General features: G+C 44.3%; 2 protein-coding genes across 2 annotated transcripts in view; one reads left to right on the forward strand and one right to left on the reverse strand.

The window, feature by feature from the left end:
• Window positions 1–19,473, forward strand: part of LOC135876836 (centromere protein J-like) — a 54,304-nt gene that overhangs the window by 5,694 nt on the left and 29,137 nt on the right. Inside the window, exons 3-6 of the mRNA XM_065402190.1 lie at window positions 7,863–8,108; window positions 9,159–9,254; window positions 10,566–10,707; window positions 14,384–14,483. Coding sequence (XP_065258262.1) covers window positions 7,863–8,108; window positions 9,159–9,254; window positions 10,566–10,707; window positions 14,384–14,483 — 584 coding nt within the window. The remainder of the gene's footprint in view (window positions 1–7,862; window positions 8,109–9,158; window positions 9,255–10,565; window positions 10,708–14,383; window positions 14,484–19,473) is intronic.
• Window positions 2,660–3,625, reverse strand: GPR31 (G protein-coupled receptor 31). The gene has a single exon (XM_065400408.1). The coding sequence runs from the start codon at window positions 3,623–3,625 to the stop codon at window positions 2,660–2,662; it is 966 nt and encodes a 321-aa protein (XP_065256480.1).

Genomic DNA, 19,473 nt, shown 5'->3' on the forward strand with positions numbered 1-19,473 from the left:
CTTCCCCCACCTCCTTCCCTTCGCAAAAAATACAGGCTGTGCAGTCACTGTAAAGAAAATCATGTTCCATTCGTGTCCCTCATATATAGTATAGTCTGAAGCAGTACAGAATTCTTTGCGCATCTGTGGGTTACCATGGTGTGTTTTTGAGTAGGGGTGTCAGAGTGTAAAATTATGGGACTAGCTTCAGCCTGCAATGTGGTGCAGGAGGGTGGCTTTGGTAGTGGGGAAGTGCTGGAACAAACAGGTTTTGACTCTTTAAATCCCTGAGTTCTGGTGGAAAATATAACTCAACATTTGATACTTTTTTACTCTTGTATAGCTCAGAACTGGTTTTTCTGTGTGTGTGTGTAAGTAAGTAAGTAAGTAAAAGGGATGGAGGGAAACCTAGATTTCAATGGACAACCTGCATGCCCTGACTCAGACTGGCAGGTCTTGGCTAAGGTGAGGTAATATCTTTTATTGGACCAACTTCTGTTGGTGAGAGAGACAAGCTTTCAAGCCACACAGAGCTCTTCTTCAGCTCTGGGAAAGATACTGAGAGCGTTACAGCTAAATACAAGGTGGAACAGATTGGTTAGCATAAGTAGCTAGCTCATATTCTAAGGGACCATTCAAGGTAGAGTGGCCTGTTAACACCTTTGCAGTCATAGGACAAAAAGGGGGTTAGTGGATTATAGATTTGTAATAATCCATAAATCCAGGGTCATAACTCTGTTAATCACTAAAAATCATGGACTCAACAGAGCTCTTGAATGGTCCAGTAAAAGATATTACCTCACCCACTTTGTCTCTCAAATATTCTGGTACCGAAACAGCTATAACTACACTGCATAGGTCTTGGTTAGAGCATTCAGCAGCGACCGATGATCCTTAAGGATGTTATGGGTGTCTCTTGCATGGTCCATCTTCTGTGATTGTAGGGGACTGGGTGTTAAATGGACCTTCACGCTGCTATCTTTTTATATTTCTATAATGCAGAAATAATGATTGGTAAAGAAATAAAAACTTGACTTAAAAATTAGACCGTCAGGAAATAATATGTGCAATTCATAATGATTCTTGGTAAAATATGGTCCACACCTCAGCATTTCTCACTAGACTCAAGATATTGTTCCACCAGATAATAGAATGAGTGAATTGCAAAGCTTCATGGGTTCACAGAGGGAGCATTTTGCAATCAAAGGTGTAAATCTTTTTCAGTTTCACTTCCCCCACTCCTGCTGTACTATGTATAGGAAACATTCTTGACAAAAGACAATAAAGTCCCTCTATCCCTGTGGTGGGCAAACTTTTTGGCCTGACTGCCACATCCGGGAATAGAAATTGTATGGTGGGCCATGAATGCTCACAAAATTGGGGTTGGGGTGCAGGAGGGGGTGAAGGCTCTGGTTGGGGGGTGGGCTCTTGGGTGGGGCTGGGGATGAGGAGTTTGGGGTGTAGGAGGGTGCTCTGGACTGGGACCGAGGGTTCAGAGGGCAGGAGGGGGATCAGGGTTGGGGCAGGGGTACAGGAAGGGGTGCAGTTTCCAGCTGGGAGTGCGGGCTCTGGGGTGGGGGCTGGGGATGAGAGGTTTGGGGTGCAGGATGGTGCTCTGGGTTGGGATCAAGGGGTTTGGAGAGCGGGAGGGGGATCAAGGCTGGGGCAGGAGGTTGGGGCATGAGGAGAGGCTCAGGGGTGCAGGCTCTGAGCAGCGCTTACCTCAAGCGGCTCCCGGAAGCAGCGGCATGTCCCTTCTCCAGCTCCTACGCGGAGGTACGGCCAGGCAGCTCTGCACGCTGCCCCATCCACAGGCACTGCCCCTGCAGCTCCCATTGGAGCGCGTAGGAGCTGGAGCAGGGCCATGCGGCTGCTTCCAGGAGCCATGTGCTGCAGCCCCAACCCTGCACCCTGGCCAGAGCGCCAGAGCGTGGCCAAGCTGCATGGTGTGGCCCCCAACCCAGCGCCCCGGCTGGAGCACTGGAGTGGGGCAAGCCCCAGACCTCGCTCTCCAGCGGGAGCTTGCGGGCCAGCTTAAGACAGCTTGCGGGCCATAGTTTGCCCACCCCTGCTCTGTCCCTGTAAAAATAAAACAATAGTGCCTCACATGTACATGAAGGAACAGAACATGGCTAGTTTGGACAGAATTATTTATAATCTAAATTCAAGTTTCAGTCAACATATAAGGAACAACTGCTTGTAAAGCTTCATTCATGTTAATCTTTATATTAGGTACAGCTAAGTATAAGAAAATAATTTTAAGGGTTGGAGAATCTATTTGGCTTTTGTATATATCACAATTTTAAACTGATTTAAGACAGCATCCCCTACTTCCACTGGAGTCAGTAGGAGTTTTACTATTGACTTTAGTGGGAGCAAGATCGGGGCCCTTAGACTGTAGATTTTGTAAAAAGAAATAATCAGATCCTCTGCTGGCATAAATTGGCATATCTCCACTTAAGTCAATGGAGCTACCCTGATATACATCACCTAACGTTACATCTAGGTTTTTGACTTGTTTAACTAGAATTCCAGCCCAATGGAATGAAAGGATTTAGAATAGCTGAGTTCTGACAGACCCTTCATTTGCAGGATAAGACGTGGTAATGGGGGGGGGGGAGAAAGTTTCCTTTCCAACCTGGCATATACATTAGAGATTATCAGAATCTTTCCAATGGCTTCAACTTTCAGAATCTTTGGAAATGTCCAAGCTCTGGGGTTCCACTTCATTTCTTCTCACCCTTAGAGAATTAATGATCTTTCTATAGGAACTTCGAAAAGTCGGACTTGAGAAGCAGTACACGATGGGGTCCAAAGCACTGTTGAGATAGGTCCAGCAGATAGTAACATCAAATACATTCACAGCAAAACGAAAAGCTGCACAACTTTCAAAGCTTTGGAGAATATACACAAGCACTCTGCCCAACACGCTAGGCAGGAAGCAAACTCCGAACACCACCACCACTGCAATCACTAACAACATGGCTTTCCGCAGCTTAGGTTGACTGCTCAAATCACGGGGGCTCTTTTTCAGCTTCCTGACGATGCCAACTGTGCAAAACAAAATGAGGCCAAAGGGAACGAGAAACTCCAAAAAGAATACGATGACATGCCAGATGCTGTAGAAGTTGGCTTCTCCTTGTAGGGTGAAACTGCGGCACTCGGAGGTTTTGGGTCGAGGAGCAACCAGGATCTCAACAGTCAATCCAATTGCTAAAAGCCAAACCAAGCAAGCAATGACTTTAGCATTCCTGGCTGTGAGAGAGCTGGTTTTATTATTAGGGTGGACCACCCGGAAATAGCGATCCAGAGCCACAGCAGTGAGGAATGCGATGGAGACAGCTTGGGAAAGAGACAGTGCGAAGAGTATTACTGAACAGAGCAGCTCTCTATAATCCCATGTCTCTATAATGCTAAACCTGAGAGCAAGCGCCAGTCGAAACGGCAGGCAAATGTTCAGCAAGACGTCTGCGATAACCAAGTTGAGCAAGTAGACAGCGTGTGGCTTCCAAATTTTCAAACGGAAGTAGAACGTCCACAGAGCAATAGCATTGCTTGTGAGTCCCAGCCCAAATTCCAAAATTAGTAGGATGTTCATGGCTATTTCCACAGGCTCATTGTAAACAGAGCATTTAGAACTTGTCATTTTCTGCTGGCTCCTCAAAAGGACTGAAAAACTGAAACCCCTCTGGATCATGTTACACTTTAAAGCCCCAAAAAAAAGGGTTTCTTTTCCTCCTAATACTGTAATTACTTCTGCATTTCTCAGAGAAGGAAGTATACCATCAGCATCAGGAGGTCAAAAGTAAACCACTATTAAGCATCATTAAATAAAATGTAAAGTGTACTGCGTATGTGTGTATATTTATACATACGTATAGATGTGTGTACACAAAACCACACACAGAATGGTTTCCTGAACATGAAATCTTGGCCTGAATCTGCACCTCCTGTGAATCACTGAGCATTCAACTCCCAGTGAAACAATGTGAGTTGAGGATGCTCAGCTCCTTGTATGATCTGGCTCTATTTATGCTTTACAGATGTAAAACCCCAGAAAAGTGTTAAGTGTTATTTAGCCTTCCATGGTACAAACATGTCACTATTACATTGCCATCCTTTTTAGGGAAAAGAAAATATGGTGATTTATTGAGAAAATCAGTCTCCCAATAAGAGAGATGATTCCATTTTAATGTTTACCACTTCTATGCAGCTAAAAAAAGAGGGGGGTGGCATGTTTCTGCGTGTCTGAACAATGGTACTTCAAGTCTCGTTACTAACGAGTCACTAGCACTGGATTGTGACACTAATTACACTGCCGTTCCCAGAGAATATACTGGAAATGCAGTAACATAATGTCACATGATTTCTTCCCCAGTGTGCTTAAAATAACTCCAGTTTCTGAAACTCAAAGTCATTGAACATTTTTTTTTTAACCCAAATGACACTTCTTCTCTCTCTGACTCTTTTCTCTCTGTGTATACACACACACACACACAGACTACCTGTTGTGGTTTTTTCTTCAGTACCCTTCTCCTAATAGGCGCTGACTCTGTGGGAACTCCAGGACCAAGCTCCTCTCCCCCCAGCACCTCCCGCTCGCCAGCAGCCCCGCCAATCAACTCCTTCCCTTCCCTCCCAGTGCCTCCTGCCCGTCGCGGATCAGCTGTTCCATGGCGTGCAGAAGGCGCTGGGAGGGAGAGGAAGGAGCAGGAATGGGGCTTGCTCAGGAGAGAGGTGGGACTGGGTGGGAAGAGGCAGGGTGGGGGCGGAGCAGTGGTGGGAAGATGCGGGGCAGGGGTGGGGGACTGGGGGAAGGGGTGCAGTGGGGGCGGGGCCTAGGGTTGAGTGGGGGTTGAGCACCCCCAGGGAAAGTTGGAAGCTATGCTTCTCCTCCTAGAATTGCTCAGCTTTCTCCACAGGACTGACTGCTTTCTCCAAGCCCTTCAGAGGGTAGCAGTGGGAAGCACACTTGATTGGTGCTTCACAGGGAGAGAGTCAGCCAAACGCCAGTTGCTCTCTTTCCCTGGCTGTGTGCAGAAGGAGCCTGTGATTGGCGAGCTCCTATCTAGGAATCCAGGAGCCACCCAGTATCAAGGAGTAGCCGTGTTAGTCTGTATCTACAAAAACAACAAGGAGTCTGGTGGCACCTTAAAGACTAACAGGAGCCACCCAGAAATCCAAGAGAAAAGCTGTGAATTCCTGGAAAACGTAGAACAGGTGGGGAGATGCAGAGGTGTCTTCCCTAATTCTGGGGTGCTCCAGGGGCTGGTGCAGCCCCAGGTACAAGTTAGAGAAGCCCCAGGGTGGCCTTTGCTGTGGGCTTTGCTGCAGCCTAGAGTAACTGGAGCACAAAGTACTCTAGCCATCCCCACTCCTGATCTGCTCCTAGCCATGCCCCTACGCCAGGGCTGTGTGTGAGGGTGGTGAAGGGCTCTTGGCCCTGTGCTGGGATAATTTCTTAGAGGGGTATTGCAGACCTTTCATGCTGTTGCAGTTGCTTAAAAGGGCTGTTTCGGGGGGCAGAATCTGTCCCCATGCCTCACAATACCCACATGAGGTGCCGTAGGTGAGCAGTGTCCCTCTTCCAAGAGTCTGCTCCAAGTGTGGAAGAAGAAGGCTCCAGGTTGGGAGTGTGCACAGGAGTTAAGTGGAGCTGTCAGGAATGTGTGAGGGGTGCAACAGCATAGAAGAGACAGATGGGTGAGGTGAGGAAGAATTTAGTTGGTGGTGTTCCTGCTTTGAGCAGGGGGTTGGACTAGATGACCTCCTGAGGTCTCTTCCAACCCTGATCTTCTATGAGTCTATGATTCTAAGTCATGACTTTCAGAGCGCGGTCTGAGCAAAGAGCATGCAGCTGTCTGTGTGGCCAGGCCAAGCCATCTGTTAAGAACATTTTCCATATGGAAATCAGTGTATGTGAGCCAAAAATCTCAGGGTGGTTGGAACTTAGCTTTACATTGTATGTGAAATGCAATTTACTCTGGGGGATTACTAGTGTGCTGAATCAGATGGGGCAGGACCAGACTCTGAGGGTAACAGGCAGTTCTAGCCATTGCCTGTAAGATGAAGGTCTTAACCCCTCTCCTTAGCGAACATAATGTCATATATTATCTTTATATTAAAATACGTTTTTTTTCCAGTCTCATGACCAATTATTGATGATTCCATTGGTGCACAAATGACACAAAAATGACACAATTGGGACAGCATGATAGACCCTTTACCCTATAGACCAGATACATTCTGCATAGAGTTGCCAGGCGTCTGGTTTTTAACCGGAACACCTGGTCGAAAAGGGACGCTGGTGGCTCCAGTTGGCACCGCCGACTGGGCCATTAAAAGTCCGGTCGATGGTGCAGTGGAGGCCCAGGGCTAAGGTAGGCTCCCTGCCTGCCCTAGCTCCACGTGGCTCCTGGAAGCGTCCGCCAGGTTCCTGCAGCCCCTAGACTCATGGGCGGCCAGGGAGGCTCTGTGCGCTGCTCCCTCCCCCAGTGCCGGCTCCGCAGTTCCCATTGGCCAGGAACCACGACCAATGGGAGCTGCGGGGGCAGCACCTGCAGACGCGAGGGCAGTGCATGGAGGCTCCCTGGCCGCCCATGCATCTAGGGGCTGCAGGGACCTGGAAGCCGCTTCCTGGGAGCCATGGTAAGTGCCACTGGAACCCCAAACCCCCCACCCCCTCCCGCACCCTAACCTTCTGCCCCAGCCTGGAGCCATCTCCCACACCCTGAACCCCTCATTTCTAGCCTCACCTGGAGCCCGCACTCCCAACCCAGAGCCCATACACCCCACTCCCCAACCCCCTGCCCCAGCCTGGAGTCCTCTCCTACACCCCAAACCCCTCATCCCTGGTCCCACCCCAGAGCTGGCACCCCCAGTAGGAGCCCTCGCCCCCCTCCCGCACCCCAACCCAGTGAAAGTATTGAGGGTGGGGGAGAGTGAACGACGGAGAGAGCGGGGATGATGCAAGCAGGGACAGGGTCTCAGAGAAAGGGCAGGGTAGAGGCAGGGCCTCGCTGCTCCTTTGTTTCCCTGCTGTGCAATCAGAGAGGCAAAGAACAGGGAGCTAGGTTCCTGGCAGGGGGAATCTGTCTAGTAGTTAGAGCTATAGTCCCTGGTGGCAGAGGACAGCATTGCAGGTAAAACCTCCTAACAATTCAGAACCTTGAGTTCAAGTCCAGTATTCAGTGGGGCCCAGCAAGGAAAGATGAGATTGGCCTGGTCATCTAGTTGGAGCTGCTAGCCAGTATGGAATAGATTTAATTTATTATTTGATGTATCTCATTAGGAGGCATAGTCCCTTCAAAATTAAATATTTCAGAGCGGTATTAAAGTTATATCTAGAATGTCTAGAAACCTCTTCTCTCCAGGTGCTCTACCCTGACACTAGAAGTGCTCATACTGACAGTCCCTACTCTGTATTTCTGGTGTCTGGGTGCTCTTTGGGAAGGCCCCCTCACTTCCATCACTGCACTGAGAATGCCTTAGTTCCCCTTTGGGAGCCATTGCAAGGCCTTTCTGTTTAGTCACGTTTTTGCCTGACGAGCTGGCCTAGAAGAGATGGAGGGCACCTGATTTTCTTTGCTTGGGGGTACTTTGTGAGGACCCTTTAAATGACAATGTGTCAGCTGAGTTATGCTCTGATCTATGTGGTGTTTAATAATTATGGGCATGTAACTGGTGGTTGTGGTAGGCCTGGTTTAAACATTAAAAATAAATCTTATAACAAGATTCAATATTTTAGCATTTTGGCTGAACATGTAAACACCAGTAAACATGAAAAAATGAGTATTTTAGTACAATGCCTGTTTAGCAGGAGTATTCTGGGTCAGAACTGGTTCTATACCAGACTGACTTTTCTCCTTTGTTTGTTATCGCAGGCTTTTCAGTCTATCCCGGCACCCCTTCCCAGCTCGTTGCCATGGTGCCAACACTTCCAAGATTTCCTGCCACTTTGTTTCCTGTCCAGCTCCCTTTGGAAAACTCTTCACCAGTCCAGAACCACGGACATTTACAAACCAGTCCATCAATAACGCAGACTTCCCTTCAGAGACATTCCCCAGCGTCCTCACCCAACAATAGCTGCTCAGAAACCTTAGGGGAGCGCCTGCAACCTCCAAGTCCAGGTGGGGAATTAACCAAGGCACTGGAAATCTGCACCCAAGGACATTGTGCAAATCATGAAAGCTAAAATCTATATGATTTTTGATGTTTTTTTTGTTTTAAAAGCTTTGAAATAAAGTTTTAAACTCATTTCCCCACTAGTTGGAGATGGTGGCCATGCTATTTTCAGTGCTAACCAAGTAATCAGAGGCTTCTTGATGTGGATGGAACTGAAATAAATGTTAGATTAAAATAAAAAAGTTGAGTCATAAAGTGTAGGGAACATGGTGGTTTCCAGGGGAGAGACGATAAGAAGGAACTAAGTGATATGGCTTCCAAAGGTGATAGATGTGTCTGCTTAGCTAAGGAGGAAGTCTCTGTGTTAGCACTCTCCGTGTTTTCACAGAGGCACGTGGTCCTGCCTTAAAAGGACAGGGATGGAAGCTCCAGTCTGGCTTTTTTCCCCCCGTATCACACTGTGCTGTACTCATCCTCAACAGTATTTCTCAACCTTTTTGATAACAGAGACTGGCTTGCTGCCTTCCTAAACTTCAGGGAGATCTCAGGGACTGGTGCCAGTCCACAGACTGGTAGTTGAGAAACTGCTTTATAAGAAAATGTTGAGGAGTGAGAAGGAAGCAAAGCCAAAGTGGTCAAAGAAAGTGATAGCAAGAACAAGAAATGAGAAACCAGGGTAAAGCAGGGAGAATTTATTATGGATGGGATGCAAAAAAGTGCAAATGGTGAAGGCAATTAAATGCCAAGGGGAGAAAATGTAAATCAGACCTTTGTCCTAGCTTCCTTTAAGTTTATTGCATATCAAGACCAGCTACAGCACAATGGTATGGTTTCCTTTTACAGTGGGAGACACCAAGGGACCCATTCAGCAGGGTATTTAAGCAAGTGCCTGACTTTAAACATGACTGGTTAGGCATATGCTTAAGTACTTCGCTGAACTGGGGCCTAGTCGAAATTACGATGGGTGTGTTTTGTTAGGCCCTAGACTTGAAAACTAACAACAAGTGTCAAAATGTATATAAACTAAAAAAAAAAAGGTGTTTCTCTGACTATAGGGAAAGAGATCGAGTCATTATCTCAAAGTGCTGGAAGCCCCACAAGAAAACTTTCCAGACAAGATGCTCAAGAAGAGGAAATCATAGCCAGCAAAGGTGAATTACAGGAACAGATCTGAGCAATGTATCGAGTTCCTGTAAGAGAAAGAGGAAACATGCTAAGTGTGTTTTGGGAGAGGTTATGAAGAGTATTTTCTTTCTCCAGTACACTGCGCATTATGCATATTATTCTTCCTCTTAGTTTGAAAATTGTAGAGCTAGAGCAACTCATATATCAGAGAGCTCATCTTGGCACTGTTTGCAGAGTTAGGCAGGCACTATAGAAAGGCAAGGGACGCAGCATGGCTCAGTGCATCGGGCACAGACTTGGAAGCCAGGAGAGCTTGGTTCTAGTTCCAGTTCTGTTACTTAACTTGCTGTGTGACCTTGAACATGCCACTTAAACTCTTTGGGCTATATCTCCATCTGGCATAAATTAGCATTGCTCTGTTTACTTCCTCTGGAGTGTGCCAGCCATAAACTAAACTACAGCTGATCCCAAGGAGGAGTAACTTACATCTCCCTGCACCAGTTCCTGTTGAATCTGATTCTTCGTAAATCACCTACATTAAGTCATTCAAGCTAAATGAAACTAGTTGTTAACCTCCATTAAACACTTGCAGATGCTTTTTCTCTAGGAGCAAAATACTCTCCCCTGTGCAAAGCTGGAGTAGCTTGGCTTGGCACTGGGGGTTGGGATGTCTGTTGGAGAGGAAAATCAAGATGTCTCCACAGGGCTTCAGTAGCGCTTGCTGTATTTGTGCTGCAAAGAGTGGACACGAGTTGCCAGCAATGTCATATTTGTTAAACATGAAGGATCAAACATAGGCTCTTCTGCTCCCGGACCACAGAATTCTGTGATTTGAACTAAAGAAGTAATTCTCCATTGGTTGACACTAGTATTAGGCTTTTATCAAAGTGACAACCTACTAGTTGTAGTGAGTCTTGCCAGTTGGTTCAGTTTGGAGAGTGTGAGGGGTTGGCACATTTTTGTGACAAAACCTCCTATTACAAAAACGACATGCAGCTCTTTTTGTATCCATTTAGTAGGCGACATAAACGGACACACTTGAGCAGGTTTAATTCTATCCAGCAGATAGCAATGCTGTGCAATACACTTACTAGCCAGTTAATTTCAGTTTTATACATTGAACGGGCATAAATGAATTCATTTTCACTTTCCTTCTTTGTAATCATTAGATTTAGGGATTAGAGATTCTTGTGATCTTTTGTGAGTCTCATTCTTCTGTCTAGTTAAGTTTAAAATATTCCAGGAAGCATTTTCAAACATTAAAAAATCTTAGAAGTTATGGAAAACTTGAAAAATGTCAAGGCTTTCTTCTTATGTCCCTCCTTACTGCTGTTTAGATGAAAGCCCACTAAAGGAAGAGGCTTGTCCTAATACTCTGCCTGCCATTAAAGAAGAAGAGGGAGAGCAAACCGATGAACAGATTCCCCTTTCCCCTTTTGGCATAAGGATGGACGCAAGGACTAGAAACCTGGAAGACAGGTGAGGAAAGGGTTTAGTTTGTCATTTACAATGATACAGATAAAACTGTCAGTGAACAGTTACTAGTTTTCCTCACTTTTATACACATAAAGTCCTAGGTGCTGGAACTAGGGGTGCTTGGGGTGCTGCCAAACCCCCTGGCTTGAAGTAGTTTCTAAATACAGGGTTTACAGTTTGGTTCAATGGCTCTCAGCACCTCCACTATAAAAATTGTTCCAGCGCCCCTGCATACAGTAAATTGCAAATGCTAGCATATCAATGGGTATCACAGACAAAGCTCCTTTCCCTATTATGAGATTAGCTTGTGTGCATGGGTGAAGGTGGGACAGTTCCATGGCTCCTTGATAGGGCTGCCAGCTCCAGAGCAGAAACACCGATGACAACATTCAATCACCTCCTAGAAAAAAAGTCAAATGGAGGAGGTGTGCTGGGAGGGGGCCAGACGCCCTGAGCACACCGGTGTAAGTGGGGGTGCAGGCTAACCAGCCAGAGAAAGAAAATAAAGTCCCAGTGATGGGCCTCTTCATATCCCTTTCACAGGGTTTCCAAACACACCAGAACAGAGCAGCTCAAACTACTGGGTAATAACCCCCCGAGGCCTTTTCAGTTTAAGACAGCTGGGAGGGGAGAGGACTGTTGTACAGAGAGCTTTGTTTTCGAAGTTGCCCAGGTAATCGAAGTCCAATTTAGCCTATTATATACAATTGATTGTAAAAGTAAAAGATGGAGACCAAGACTGGTACAAATTGGACTGTTTACATTAAAGAACTGGGATAAAGGGTCTTTAAAGCTCCTGCTAAAGTCACTGGCTGGCATGACTGAGCTGAATGATTCTAGAAATGGAAGGAAATGTTTGCAGTTGAAATCACCAACATGTGTTTTGATTGGTTAATGTTAATTGTCACCCATTGTCTGATATTGCCCATCTGAGCATCACTGAAAGGAACAATGGGATACCTGGGTTGTAAGAAGCAAGCTCTACCATCAGGGGTTGCCGCCCTGTCAGATCTAGGGATCCCGGGACCCACCACGACACGCTGGGCCTTTGTCATTCTCATCTGCAAAGGCATCCTCACCAGACCCAGTTAAAGAGAGGGAACCAGATGGCATTGCTGCTTCCACTGGCTTTGGCTAAATCCTGACCAACACTTGGGATGTGAACCTGCTGTCACCCCCTCCCGAATGTCTTACTTTCTTCCCCCACCCTCCCTTATTTCTCCTCTTTCCTATCTCTCTCCTTTTGCCTTTTACCTAATAAGACTGGCCAGCCGGGACAGCTCCACCTTATGCTACACTGCTGTGAAGGACAGCTAAAAGCACAGTTAAACACAGCCTGATGCTGGTAAAAGTTTGCCAGGTGTTTGAGTGGCTGATCTGACTGTGCTGGGCCTGTGTTTTTCTAGCAGCAAGGTTGTAAGTGAAAATCAGCCCCAGAGGCAGAAGCTGCATTTCCTATCTTTACTGTTCCTTTCTCACCCCTTTCTTGTGCTTTTGCCTTGTTTTGTGTAACTAAAGAGAAAGGGAACAGGATGCACCCTTCCCCCTACAACAGCCTCCTTTGCAGTAGCTTCCTCTTTTCTTGCATAATCTTGCCTAGCTCAGCTATGTGATAGTGAGGACCCAGATAACCCCTTTCATGTCAAAGCACCCTTACACCTTGTCACAGGGAAACATTCATATTAAATAACCTAGAATTCCCCAAGATTCAGGATTGCCAGCCACAAGTGTTTAAAAATAATAATAATAATGAGTCAGCCTCGCACACCCCAGAATGAGATTTTTAAAATGATAATTTTGGGGTTCTTTCATTTGCCTTCTGAATTTCGGGTTCAAATCTTCCAGCTCTTCTCTGCAGTCTTGAGGGCTAGAAAACTGGGTTTTTTAAAAATGAAAGCTGAGATTCTCACAAAATCAGAGGACTCCTGGAGCTGAAGCTTTAAGAAAAAATACCAATATTGGCAACACTGAGATGCACACTACATACACAGATACTTCTCACACACACTTTCTTTCACTCACTCCTCCTTCCCTGGGGCAACCCTAATTATTCCAGAAACAACTTTTAAATATTAGCAACTATGCATAGTTTACAAAGAAGCAGGGCAGCAGGAAACAAGGAAGAAAAAAGCTGACCTCTGTGGGCAAGAAGACTAGGGCTAATTTTTGCAAAAGCACCCTCCATTTTTGCATATACAAACACCTGCACACACGCTTTTCGAGCACTAGCACCTGCACACACAGGTGGTAGCATGTACAAGTGCAAACCCCATTCTTGCATACGTGTTAGAATGTATCAACTTTCACACACGGGAATTAGTGCTTGAAATGGTGTCTGCAAGTGCAAAGTTTCATGCAAACAAGTGAAAGCCAGTTTGAGGCCCTTTGAAAATGCAGCCCTTAGCTTCCTCAAGTGATTAAGCCTATGCAGAAAAAAATCACCTGGTGCCTCAAGACATCTCTTGAGCATTAGCAACAATTATAGCCATAATTTTACTCTTCATTGAGCTTCAGAGAGCTCCAGATCAGGCAATAATGTCATCAGCAAGCAAGGATCATCCACCCGGAAGGAGGAAGTAATGATAAATACTGAGATGCTTTTCTAAAGCAAATTAAGAAGACCCTCCAAAAATATTTCCATATGTGTCCTCAGCATGCTTGTATTTTCAAATCTTATGATGTTTTCAAGATTTGCTTTCCCTGAGACTTCAGAGACTTTTTAAATAAGCTTTTAGATACATCCCCAGTATAATACTGAAAGATTTACCTCTGCTTCACTACCCTGGTCTGTTATTCAGAGACTTCCATTTGGCCTTCCAATGCATTACAGACATGCTTTTTCTCCTCTGACAAAGTAAGGGCATGCTGTGAAATGTCGCTTTTTTCACCAAGTATTTCAGACTTCTCCCTCTCGCTGCGTTATTCTCTGCTGGAGCTGGTGCGGGTCTGGGACAAGTGCTTGGAATAAGCAGGCTGTGCAGGGTTGGAAAATAGTCCTGCTTTTGAGATTTATTTTTCCTTTAGGTATTTTCCATTTCCCAGTGTTTTAGGAGAAATTTGCTATCTGTCTGGCTGTAAAACATATATTCAGGCTCACACAGGATATTTTCAAAGTGAAAGGTGGGTCCTGTAAGGATCCAGAGGGCCAGAACCCTGGTTTGTAGGGCTCCAGATGACCAATGCTGCCCTGCCACTCTCTGGCAGCTATGGTAGAGCCATGATCAATGCACTGTAAACCATGGGAGACTAGGCACCACAGGAACTGCCATCCATGGAAGCCTCAATTAGCAGTATCCCCGTGACCTCTGATTGGTCCAGGAGGAGCACTATTTAAGCATGGAGAGAGTTCCAGGAAGCTGTCTCTTCTACTAGGTGGATCACTGGTTGACTGTTATGACAGACCTTACTCCAGACCTGTCCTGCTCCCTTTCCTGACTCCAGCTCTAACCCTCGGTTCTGGTTCCTGGCTTTTGACCCTGGCTCCACGCACTAGGCATGGGTTCCTATGTCCTGGCCCTAATAGGTGCCAGGTTATGCTCCATTCATTGCTCTGTCACCTCCCCTTTTTAAAAACTGCAGATTACCTTTGAAATCGGAAGTAGAGGTCAGCTGTACTACAATTATAAAGAAAAATAGCTGGGAAGTCATTACATTTGATGCCATCTTATTCTTTGCCTAGACCAATCAGACCAGGAATTGGTGTAAGACAGAAGACTTTTGAAGAATTTGTTGAAGAACAACTTAAAGTAGATTCTCAAATAACAGAAAACCACCAGCAGGTACTGTGTTATTGGCTGTATTGATGAAACTGTTCAGCTTGTTTCTACAAGTCCCTATGGGCTTAAGTGGTACATGGGCCTTGTTCTGGCTCTTTGCACAAGGATGAATTTCTCCCCTCACCTGTTAATAATGGTAGAGGGGCCTAGACTAGCTTCCACAAACTAAAGTTGTGTCCCCAGAAATGCACTGTTTGCCTATGATATTGCTGACATTTTGTGGGCTGTTTAATATTCACAGTATCCTACTCATCTAGGTACTCCATGGCCTATATTCTAGCCTCCTCCAGTTTATTTAAACTAAATTAAATCTCAGGATGGCTCTGTTATTCCATTGGTCACCGTTCCCTATCCTAAAACTGGTGGTGTTTGATAATCATGTCCCTCTGCTTTTTGTCTTTTCTAATGTGAATTTAGTGCTTCATTCTGCCCAGTGCTGAGCATGCTGGTCCCAATCCTGCAAATTAAGCACATGAGTAATCCCACGTGCTTAATCAGTGAGATTGCTCACATGCTTAAAGATCAGCATGTGCTTAAGTGCTTTGCTGAACTGGGGCCAGAGTGCTCAGCACCTTGGGCAGCATCAAACCCTTAATCCTGGTGACATGTTCTGATTTGGCTGCCCTGAAGACAGATCTTCAAATAATTCACAGAACAGGTATATCTTGGACACTAACAGTCCAGACTTCTCACATGCCTTATTGACGTTGTACTCCAAACCTGATCTGGATGAGCTATGTGGGAATGGGGGTGAGAAGACACATCATTTTCCAAGGCTCGTTAAGTCCTTTCTGCTGAGACTGACAGAAAGGGTACAATGTGGATGGAGCCAGATTTTCAACAGCGCTCAGCACACTGGATGAGTGTCACAACGGGAGCCACTGGGTGCTGAGCACTCTTGAAAATCTGGCCCTTAATGTCAAATGTAGCAGTGGCTTTTGTCCACTTGAAATTGGGGTGACTGAGACCTGCATTTTATCTTCAATCCTGTCTACCAGCTCTGCCACCTTGCTATATTTACTGACCTGGAAGACATACAATTCAGTATCAAACGTTTGGAAACCCAGAGCAATAGATTCCTGTTTCCTCTTTGTCCACCAACAAAGTAACGCACTAACTCAAACTGATACATTATCTTCCTTTCTATATGATATTACACAAAACAGTCATACCTGCCTTAGCTGCAGGCAAACTTATCTCATCCTTAGGGGCTGTTCTTCTTTTTTCCAGTATCATATTTAGTAACACTAGAGATAACACAGAAGGAAATAAGTTGTTGCGTGTCATTTAGTACTCCCATTTGCATAAGGGATAGCTAGTATGTAGGTGCTACTGAATAAAATGTGAAATAGTAGTAGAAATTAGGGCCAAAATTTTCCAACTTGGGTGCCTAAAATTAGGCACTTAAATCCATATATAGGCACCTAAATTAGTGGCTGATTTTCAGAGACGCTGAAAAATCCAAAGTCAGTCAGAAGCCCAGCGCCTCAACAACTGAAATCAGACTACTAATATAGGTGCCTCATTATGGATTTAAGTGCTTTAACTTTAGGCATTCAAGTTTGAAACTGTTAGCCTAGTGTAATATGATTAATAAGTGTGGACATCAGAAAAAATTGTTACAGAAAATACATAAATCTAAGGAGTTGAACTAGACCCCTTTCTTTTAGCTCCAAACACACAGGCCTCTACCACTTGAGCTAAAGGAGAAGCCCCACAGCTGCTGCTGGTAGTTCTCATATCCTCTCTGGGGGCTAGCTATGATTCATTTGCAGTCACCCAAAGCCAGTACTGTAGACTAGGCTTCTGGTGGCCCAGTTAGGTTTCTTATTGAATCCTTTGCTTGTATTATCATGTGTGAACCTTTGCACTGGGTGAAGCCACTGTGCTTTCTGAATAATAGAGCACTTAGGGCCATAGCCTGTCTGGAACCACATGACAGCTCTCACTCATAGCAATGACGTGGATAAGACTTCCCTGCAGGCACAGAGGACGCCTAAAAATAAAAATTCTTTGCTTTTGCATTTGTAGTGTAGTTGTAGCCATGTCGGTCCCAGGGTATTAGAGAGGCAAGGTGGGTGAGGTAATATCTTTTATTGGACCAACTTCTATTGATGAGAGAGACAAGCTTTCGGGCTACATGGAGCTCTTCTTCAGGTAGCGCGAAAGCTTATCTCTCTCATCAACAGAAGTTGGTCCAGTTAAGAATATTACCTCACTCGTCTTGTTTCTCTAGGTTTTGTGTGGTAGTTTCCACCCCCAGATAACTTTAAAAATATTAATTGATCCACATAGTACTCTTGTGAGTTAAGTGTATTACAAATTGGGACAATCAGATAGAGAAGGTAAGTGGCTGCCCAAGGTCACTGCGGAAATCAATATCACAGCCAGAACGCAGACGTTTCTGGCTCTTAGTCCAAGACTCAGTCCACTGGACCTCACTCCTCTCTCTCTTGGGGTGCAAAGCACAGGTAAAGGAGGATGAATTCCTCCCTCCTCTGAGCTGGAGGTGGGTATGAGTCACCTTTTCACTCAGGCCATAGCTGCTGGTACAGTGTATGGGCTCTAGTAGCAGCTGTAGCTTGCTGTACAGCATCTCTTTCCTTGTGTACACACACAGTTTTGTGGTCCAGTGGATCAGTGCAGTCTGAAGATCTATTGTCCATGCCACCATTCTGCTGTCTACCCACAAACAACCCTAGTCTTGCTTCCACAGCACACAGGGATGTGGAGGCTTCTGCTTTCTGCTTCTTGCTTCCCATCATAACATATTGTTTCTGTCAAGCTTTGGGTCTTCTGTGGCATGGAGGGTGTATTGCCTTTTTAGCGCTTAAAGGACACATTTTGGGTTTGAAAGTTTTTATGGTGTCGTGTAGTTCTTGTTCAATTCAGATATCTGAACAATAATGGGGTACACTTGCACATTAGAACAGATGTGACATGAGGTTAACAGAAAGAGTAAACTATCTTAGTTTAGTGATAAGCATAATACAGAATCTAGAAGGTTCTTATAAATCTCTCACAGGTTGGTTAAGCATCAGAAGAAGAGCTGGGCAGGAAATGGTTCTCCTGTCCAATGACAGTTTTCAAGATTGCAACATTTTTTCCCCAGTCTGAATCAGGACAGAAAGTTGGAATCTCAAAAATGTTTATGAATTGAAAATAAATTCTGTTTGGGTCAATCAAAACCTGTCATTTTGATTTTGACCATTTTTATTTTATTTTACTTTTTTTACTCTAATTAGCATAAATTTCTGTGCAAAAATTGTTTTGAACCAGAAAACAAGAAATTTTTTATTTTGAAAATATCAACATCTTTTTTTTTAAACAAAAATTTTTTGAATTGAAAAATGCATTGAATCCAACTACTTCCTGTGAAAAGTTTTGGTTTCAACAAATTGGCATATTTTCAACAACAAAAAAATCTCCCCTCTCTCCCCGCTCAAAATTCCTGACCCGCTCTAATCAGAAGGCTCCTTAGCCTGGTAATTTTCAACTATGCAAACTGTCAAGTGCTGACCTATTGTTTACAGCTAGGTTTTCCAGTTCAAATAAATACAATTAAAACTCAAGTGAAGAAAAAATCTGAGACCACTTGCTGGGAATTCATCCCTGGGTGTGTGAGATTTCAGAAAAAGGTCAACTTTAATATAATTCAAGGAAAATTATCCTTATAAACAGATTATTAAAACAACTATTTTCTCCTCTTAAATATTATCCATTAATTTATCTATCAGTAAGCATTGCAAAATTGACAAAATAATCACCACAAACCAGAACGTTGTACTCTATATCACTAAACCAGAATAGAATGTATAACATTTGGAAACTTCAAGGTGATACAGTATACAGTATACATTCCTCAATCAATTCAGGTACTACTATAAAAATACAAGTAACGTAAGAAAACTTTTTTTTTAAAGATTATCTAGATTTATAGAACTCAAACTACTTAATACCATAAACCTTTTCACTACACCGTTTAGTGCTGTCCATATGACATAAAAGCAAAGGTGTTTACGTTAATAAATTTCACTGGCCTGAAATTAAATAAAGGAGAGTTCTAACACCTCTCAGAATTTTTGGGAGGCTTTTGCCAGATCACATCAGCACAATAGCAGGCATCCATGGTTCACTTTAATCTGAAATTCTGGGAAATCTTAGTATTTCTTTCTACATGGAAATGTAATAATAAAATGAAGTAGTGAATTATTTGGTATGTAATGCACAGTTATATTCATTACATTCCTCTATCATTCTGCCTTCTATGATATCCTTTATTTGTTTCCTGTCTTTCAATTCTGTGCATGTTGAGAGGGATTTTCAAAAGTTCCAAAATTATTTAGGAACACAAGTCCCATTGACTTTCAGTGGGACCTGTGCTCATAAGTGATTTAGTTACTTTTGAAAATTCCACCCATTATCACTCTGTATTTCCCCAGAGTATAGTAATTCAAGATGTGCTTTAAAAGTAAACTGACCCAGCTTTAAAAAAATACAGCACAAAATCCTGTTTAAGGTCCTCTTTCCCCCAGTGCAAAAGGGCCATCACTTGACCTAAGCACCACCGGAGGCCTCAAAATAGGATTTTAGTGGGATTTAAGTGATACAGAAAGGTCTGGTCCTGTCCATCTGCACAGGGATGAATGTTGCCCTAACAGAACATGGACTAAATCAACGAGACTGCTTTTGTGAATAATCTGAGCAGATTTTGGATTTAAGCGCAGACTCAAAATGTATTTCAGTGCAGTTGTTAAATTATGAGAAACAGTGAGAATCATTTGCTTGCCAGAATCTGAGTTTATTGGCAACATCTGATGTCATCACTAAACTCTTTAGTGCAGTGACTGTGGGTCAGGTTCTGTTTTCAGTTATACTGCCGGCAGTTTGTTAATTTGTCCATATACCTGAGCTTAGAAAAAGAGGACATGATTTTGTGCTAGCTTTGATGTCATCACCTGTTGCAGAGAGCACAGAACCATGAAGGCAGGTT

Source organism: Emys orbicularis, chromosome 3, assembly GCF_028017835.1.
Source record: "Emys orbicularis isolate rEmyOrb1 chromosome 3, rEmyOrb1.hap1, whole genome shotgun sequence".
In the NCBI taxonomy this organism is placed as follows: Eukaryota; Metazoa; Chordata; order Testudines; family Emydidae; genus Emys; species Emys orbicularis.